Genomic DNA, 7,582 nt, shown 5'->3' with positions numbered 1-7,582 from the left:
CATCTGACAAAGAGCATTTGACAGGGATTTTGGGAACATGACAAAAGCAGGCTATAGCATTTTAACTGGAAGTGATACAACCAATCTATACAGAACAATGCAGGAAAGGGACATCAGATTAATAAATAATAGGGTATAGAGATCACACAAACTCTTAAAAATACAAGCTTTTAAATTTCAGTATTTGTAAATAACAAGGTGATGGGGGGTATACTTTAAGAGGGAAACTAAATTTAAACATGCATTGTGTCAGAACAACTTTGAAAAATGTGTGTTTCAATCCCGCGGATTAAATTATGGAACAGTCTAGAGTCAGCAACAGTCTTGCAGTGCAAATTGATGTCAAGTAGGCCGGAACAGTAAAATAATGCCATAATAATCTATAAACAAGGAGTGCACATTTTCCCCCTTGTTTTACATTCAAACATGAACAACCTGCAATTTCTAAAGAAATATTTCAATTCAATTTCAACAATATTATGTAGTTACACATGTGCACAGATCACAGTGGATCTACAGAGGCACAAAACACCGAGTCACAGGCATCTCGAAGTGAACAATATAGTGTTTCACAGTATGATTAGATTAGATCTATATACAGTATATCAGCAGCAGCGGCTTTTTTCTTATCTGCCAATTGTCTGACCCGGTAGGAGGCAGTAAAGCACAATTGCTTTAAAAACCGCCATAAAACCTCAAAGAAGACGAAAAAGGGGCTCAGCCAATCACAAGACGAGTTATGTGGCACGTGATCTGATGCCGGAAGTTGACAGTACGTGAAGCTACAGTGGACCAGCTGCTGGTCTGGATGACAAATGAAAGGTTATTATATATATACACCAGACTTTTAACATCGGTGTCAACACTTCTAATTCTGGACTATATATCGACATATGAAGGTGCCCTGTAAGTGTAAGCAGAGCACACATGGCTATGTGTTTGTTACTGAAGGCTTTCCACAGGCTCACAGCTCTGTCAGCAGTCAGGAGGACTCGGCTCTGTCATCCGCCTGCCTGTGTTTTATCCAGGGCCATGGTGGTGAGTATGCACGCTACTGGATAGAGCTGGGAATTATGGCTGTTTGAAGGGGGGTGGCGTTCAAAAGACTGGCTCGTTCTTATATTTAATAAGATGTATAATATATTATATATATTTTTTTAGAAGCCATTCATCCATCTTCTACCCCAATATGTTGTAATTATAAGTTAACATTTGATCAGAGTGATTCAAACTTACACATCTCATCAATATTGGTGGTAGTTATTCTGAAATAATAATAAATATTTTAAACATTCCATTAGGTGGCGCTATATTCCCACGCTTTGACAGTGATATCACTCTTTTGGCTTTTCCCTCACCTAAATAACTTTATGGTACAATTAGAGCTGCAACTAAAGATTATTTTCATAATGGATTAATCTGTCGATTATTTTCTCGATGAATCGTTTGGTCCAAATGTCAGAAAATCTTAAAAAATGTTGATTGTGTTCGTCAAACCTGGAAATGACGATGTTCTCAAATGTTTTTTTTTTGTCCACAAACCAAAATGGTTAACTTTTAATGATTTCTTTGTTATCCAGAGTAAAGAAATTATATACTTTGAAAATATTGACATATAAGAAGCTTAAAAGATCGTAAATCTTGCTTTAACCATGAAAAGAGCTTCAAACCAATTAATCGATTATCAAAATAGTTGTCGATTAATTTAGTAATCGATTAATAATCGATTCATCAATTAATTATTTCAGCTCTAGGTACTACAATTAATCTTCAATGCAAATATAAATAAAAATGCTCAAACTGTGTCCACTCAAGAACACAAACACACTATATATATATGTATATACATATATATGTATATACAGTGTGTTTTTAATAAGAATAATAAATAAGCAATGTGGCAGGCAGTGTTTTGTTGAAATAGAGGATGTCACTTGGGCAGCATGGACAATTTGCATGTATAAAAAAAAAAAGGTTACACAAATGAACAGTTTGCAACTGCGACTCGGTTCTCATCGTTCATTTAAAAGAGCCCTCCAAAAGATTCGACTCATTTGTGAACGTCACAGCTCTAGAACTGGACTTTTTGCTGATATATCAAGAGTGCTTGGGCTGATAACTGATACCGATATTTACTCTGTTCTGTAGTGAAATTAACATAATATATGTTTCAGCTGTAGCAGATGTCGATATTAAGTCTATTCATTGTGCAAAATAAACCAGCATCGAAGAAACAAATAGCTGTAGGGGGCGCTAGCATAGAGGTCAAGGAGGTAACAGCTTTTTCAACCTACTAATTTAGTCATTAGTCATATGCACGGATCTTTTGGCGTGTTTGCGATATCTGTATGTTCGGCTGTTACTTTGAGCCACATTTTTAATTTATTTTAGTTGTTTTAGATGTATTGTATCGCCTTGTGTGAGCTTCTATCTAATAAAGTACATCTAATAGAATCAAATTGACATTTTAACCTTCATTATTTATGTTTAGGCTGAATCTCACCATATTTATAGATGATTATCTTCTTTCTTACACTTGTAGGTCTGCATCTAATGATTGTTTTCTTGATAAATTTATGAGGAATTTATTTGGTCCATAAAATGAGAGACAATGTTGAAAAATGTACATGGGTGATATCCAAAACCGTTAAATAATGATATTCTCAAATGTTTTGTTTTATGCACAAACTAAAATTATTATGTTTTAATCATTTAATGATTTAGATATATGGAGAAAAGGAAGCAGAAAATATTCACAGTTAAGATGCTGGAAAATCAGATAACCTTTTTATTTATTGTTGCAGCCCTTAATGTAAATGTCAATTATTTAATATGAAAAAGCCAAAGAAATTCAGTTAATACAGCAGATATCATTTAAACATAAAGGTTACAACTGTATTTTAGTAAAATATTGAGATGTTACTTGTAAGCAAGCTTAGATAAACAAATGTGGTTTTAGTTCCCATGTAATGAAGTTGATTATTTATCAAATTTCTTGTGAAATAATTAATTTTTGACTGTTTCATTTTAATTGATTAATATTTAAGAGCAGGGATGTGACGATATGTGGTTTTATTTTGACGTGTATAAAACCACATGGGGACAATGTGACTGACCTGATAATGCTACAAGCCTGTCTTTCTAGAGTCTTGTGACATCGACAAAAAGGGCACCCCATCATATCTTGTAAATGAAAATAAAAGGTTACAATGGCAAATATTGCACTTACCCACATATTAATTTATTTCAATTACCATACACTCATGCAGTTGTTACAAAACCTCAGTTTTTACAAAAAAATTTTACACACTTTTTATTGAACCATGATGCTGTGGGCCACAAAAAAAGATAAAATGAGAAAAAGAAACAAATACCAAATGTCTATTACTCCCTCCAGTAAATATGGTTCTTCTGTCACTGATGGATTTATTGTGGTTACACTTTTGTCACTTTGTGCATCTCAATCCAACTACATCAAACAAAATCGATGAGCACATAATCACGTCATGAAATAAACGAAAGAAAAACAACATGCACAACAACAAACGTTCAAAAATAAACATACCTCGCTGACTGCATATAACTCGAGAGGGAATAAGCCAACAGGACCAAAAATATTACTGCATTACGAGCAGTATAAGATTCTTACAAAAGTTAAGCTAACTTATTCTCTCTCACTGCTGCTTGATTGTGCATCATCTTAAACCCAATTAGAAAACACACTCCCATATTCACAATCACAGAAACAAATGTAATGAATTCAATAAATAACACAAAAATCACAAAACAAACACAAACATAATTTATGACAGCTATGTCTTTAAAAAAGGAGCCTGTTTCCTGGTCGAAGGACAAAAAGGACAGGTACTCGAGCTCCACTTGGGGTCTATCTGTGTGTTGTCCATGTTTCCTGTCAGACTAGGAACTAACTGTCATGCATTTCCTGTTGGGGGGTAGGCACTGCCATCAGTCCTGTTCCCTAAGCGCAGCGACCTCAGTCTACCTAATTCCTCTTGGGGCTCAGAAATGATGCGGCTGTATGAACATTACAACGGCCAGTGTGAGGTGGAGACGCAAGGTGGACAGAAACAAAGAGGTCTTTGGAGGAGACTACCCAGTTATAATCGCTCACTCAAGTATGCAACAGGTAAAAGTGCAGAACATAGTGATGGTTTTGTAGTTGGGAGGATTTTGATGCTGTAACACTCTGCACTAAAAATATTACATTTTCTAATTCTCAATTACACATTGAGTGTTAACCTGTTTGTCTTTCCATCAGGTGGAGCATATCTTAGTAAGATAATCCAGTCTAAAGCTCGTTTTTTTACCCGGCACATTAGAGACCCAGGGGCGGGATTTGAGTATGTCCTGTTTTCTAACAAGGAGGAGAAAAAGTGTGTGTGTATTTTCCAGGCTGGACACCTTCTGGAGGGGTTTCCAGGGTGAGATAACTATGTTTATGTTGTACATGTTTGTGCTTGTTATTTCTGTATATTAATCAAGCAGTTTGTATTCTATTTTATTCAAAAACTCCACAGCAATTACACATTTAGAATTTTGGATTTGCGGTCTAATGAATATTGAGTGCGTTATGTGTTTCCAGACATGTCCATGGGGGGGCGATAGCCACCATGATAGATACTGTGACAGGAGTTCACGCCTCTCTAATTGCTGTGCCTGTTATGACTGCCAACCTCAACATCAACTACCGCAGGTACAAGAAGAATATACTTTAGGTTTATCAAAAAAAAAACCTACATCAGATTAATGTGCTCTGAAACTGACCTTTTCCCCAAACACCTCAATAGCAAAATGAATGAATTCTGGAGATAGTGATACAGTAGAAAGTAGAGCATTCACACAAACTCACCTTCACACTCTCTGATGTATATTATCCATCGGCTGACTTGCCCTAATAAACAACTGTTTTGTGCCCAGTCCCATCCTGCTTGGAAGTACAGTTTTGATCGAATCCTCTCTGGATACGAAGGAAGGCAGGAAAATACATACTTCCTGTAAAGTGACCAGCTCTGACGGCTCCAAACTGCACACAGAAGCAACAGGTAAAACGTTTTACACACACGTGACTCGTCTGAGGAGACGTTTCAGTTCACCCGTCTGCTTTTTCCACCTGCGGAATCGTACCTATCTTGATATTTTTTGTTTTGTGTTCTGCAGCATTGTTCCTGTCAATCAGTGTCGGCCACCTATTAAAGGGACAATGACACAAACTCACCCTTCTAACAGCAGCCCGAGGCTTGCCAGTAGCTGAGTTGTGAGTTGTGAGTGTGAGTGTGTGACTGAAACAATGTGTGGAGAGCAGTGACCATTCAGATTATTTTATTGTAATCACATATGAGATTACAAACTATTTAATGAACTACCTGTAGTTTTTACTAACATAGCTAATGTATGTTACCGAAGCAAATATAAACAGTATTTTACTAAAACTTGAAACGTTACTTGTAACATCATCATCATCATGTATTGTGCAGTAATATTTTGTTTATTTAAATAAATCTTTACCTAAGGACATTGCATAAATAATGTGTGTTTATTTACTGTGTATGTCAACAAATTAAATAGTTTGTTGCACAATATAAACATTGCATGAGTATTATGGAACTTTTTTTTTAAAGTAAAAAAGTATTATGGAACCTACTTACCACTTTTATTGATATTTAAGCAGGTGAATAAACTTAAATGGTGTATACGTATGTGGGAAACTGTACAAACAAAGGTTCACACCTCACCTAAAAGTGGAAAAACTTTCACCACTTCACTATTGGATGTGATGCAGGTAATAATCAAATATTGTAAATATACTGCTGGATTCTATCAAACTGTAAATCTAAAGCTGTAAATAATTGCTGTAAATAATGTGACCGATGTTACAGTTGTGTATGTTTTGTTTACTGGCAGTGGGCTGTTGCTAAGTTAAGTTTTTATGAGTAAACTATTGGTTACCAAAAAAAAAAGAAGCTGCCTGCAATTAACTATATTTAACTTGACTTCTCAGTAGTTTGGTCTGAAGTGTGGTTTTAGTGTAAGGGATCGTTAGTGTAGAAGCCTGAGGGTCTTTTTGGGGCCCCTCACACTTTCACCTCAAAGAAGACGGATGCAGGTCAAATGAGACAAATGAACAGCAGCAGCCCCCACACCTACCCACATCTCCCCACACCAACACCCTTCCCTCACAGTTGTTTCCAACTTTCAGTTAAAACCACTTGTAACAACTTCTGACCACTGTGGCACCAAGTTTTCTTTAGATATTAGCCTGTTAAGAGCAACATGCACTAACTTTCAAAAACAAAAATCAGAGCAAAAAACCTGCATAACTTTAATTTACCCGAGAGGAGAGTGAAGACAATTTGGGGGAAATCAGTAAGATTAAAGTATCTTTTACAAGACAGTCATTTTTTTATACAGTCACTAAAATCTGTGCAACATGTAGCATTACTTGTGATGGTCCAGGCCATTTTATTTTATCTCCCTTGTGAGAAATGTGGCAAACTGCACACAAAAACAATAGAAAACAAGAATAACAGAGCAAAGTGTGTTTGTCTACATAGCACAGTAAAACTAATAAGAGTTGAGCCGAAGGGTGGAACAAAGAGACAAACGACAAAGGAAGACAGAGGACAAGTTGATATTCATGTTGGTGTAATCTTATTCCTCCTGTCGGCACGCATTACAATTTAATGTGTCCTCGGTCAGTGCAGTGGCGTGCACAGACATTTGGAAGGCAGGGGCGAAAAATTAAAAGGGAGCAGGTGCCACTACAGTTATATAATTCCCTATATTCTCTCACACACCTGTGTATATCTATAAATGGACATCCTTTACAGCACGGCATCACTTTCTATCGCTGAATATCATTTCCTCTAAGGACAGCCTGTGGGACACAGACATGTAGGGACAGTGGGGAACTTCCGAGCAGCACCCTTTTTGATTGGAAGGACTCTAGGGCTGAGCAATTAATCAAAATGTTATCGAAATCGCAATACGGCCAACTGCAATTTTCAAATCGCAGGAGGCGCAATATTTGTTAAAGCCTAAATGTGTGTCAAAATATCATTTTAGATGAATTATTGTCTTGATCGATACACGTTTTATTCTACAGACTGAAGGAAACATCTTTGTTTCTCACAGATCTGCACAAATATCACACTGTAATGTTTTTTGAATGAAAAGGAGAATTATGATGTAAAAATCACCATTCCCTCTGATATCACCAATCATATCGCCATGGCAATCCCTGTCAAAATACTCACAATTAGATATTTATTCAGCCCTAAGGGGAACCCATAGGAAAGAAAGTTGCAAGGGCATCTTAAAGGGCACTGCATCACTTTTCAGACACTCATTTAGAAACAATCAATTGTATTCTGCTTTAGAGGCCACATATGGATGGCAGCCAGCAGGACACCACTATAGATGGCACTTTTTGTCCATTAGGACGCCTCGGTGCATGGTATTTTGTCGATTCCTGTGGCGAAAATTTGTGGCAACAGCATCATGGGATTATATTTCACAAGTGAGCACTACACAGCAAAACCCGATCCGCTGCTATTGCGTAACA

The 7,582-nt window shown here is 36.6% G+C and overlaps 1 protein-coding gene across 2 annotated transcripts; it reads left to right on the top strand.

Moving 5' to 3' along the window:
- The first annotated feature begins 760 nt into the window (after positions 1–760).
- Positions 761–5,519, top strand: them4 (thioesterase superfamily member 4). Of its 2 annotated transcripts, XM_044033285.1 has the most exons (7): positions 761–822; positions 952–1,038; positions 3,958–4,147; positions 4,280–4,442; positions 4,604–4,714; positions 4,939–5,063; positions 5,179–5,519. In XM_044033285.1, the coding sequence occupies exons 2-7, from the start codon at positions 1,033–1,035 to the stop codon at positions 5,223–5,225; spliced, it is 642 nt and encodes a 213-aa protein (XP_043889220.1). In that variant the 5' UTR covers positions 761–822; positions 952–1,032; the 3' UTR covers positions 5,226–5,519. The 2 variants fall into 2 exon arrangements, with proteins under 2 accessions (XP_043889220.1, XP_043889219.1); XM_044033284.1 differs by having other exon boundaries at positions 766–1,038.
- The last annotated feature ends 2,063 nt before the right edge of the window (positions 5,520–7,582 follow it).

Source organism: Solea senegalensis, linkage group LG9 (assembly GCF_019176455.1).
Source record: "Solea senegalensis isolate Sse05_10M linkage group LG9, IFAPA_SoseM_1, whole genome shotgun sequence".
Lineage (NCBI taxonomy): Eukaryota > Metazoa > Chordata > Actinopteri > Pleuronectiformes > Soleidae > Solea > Solea senegalensis.
This window is presented reverse-complemented; position numbering and strand designations above follow the sequence as displayed.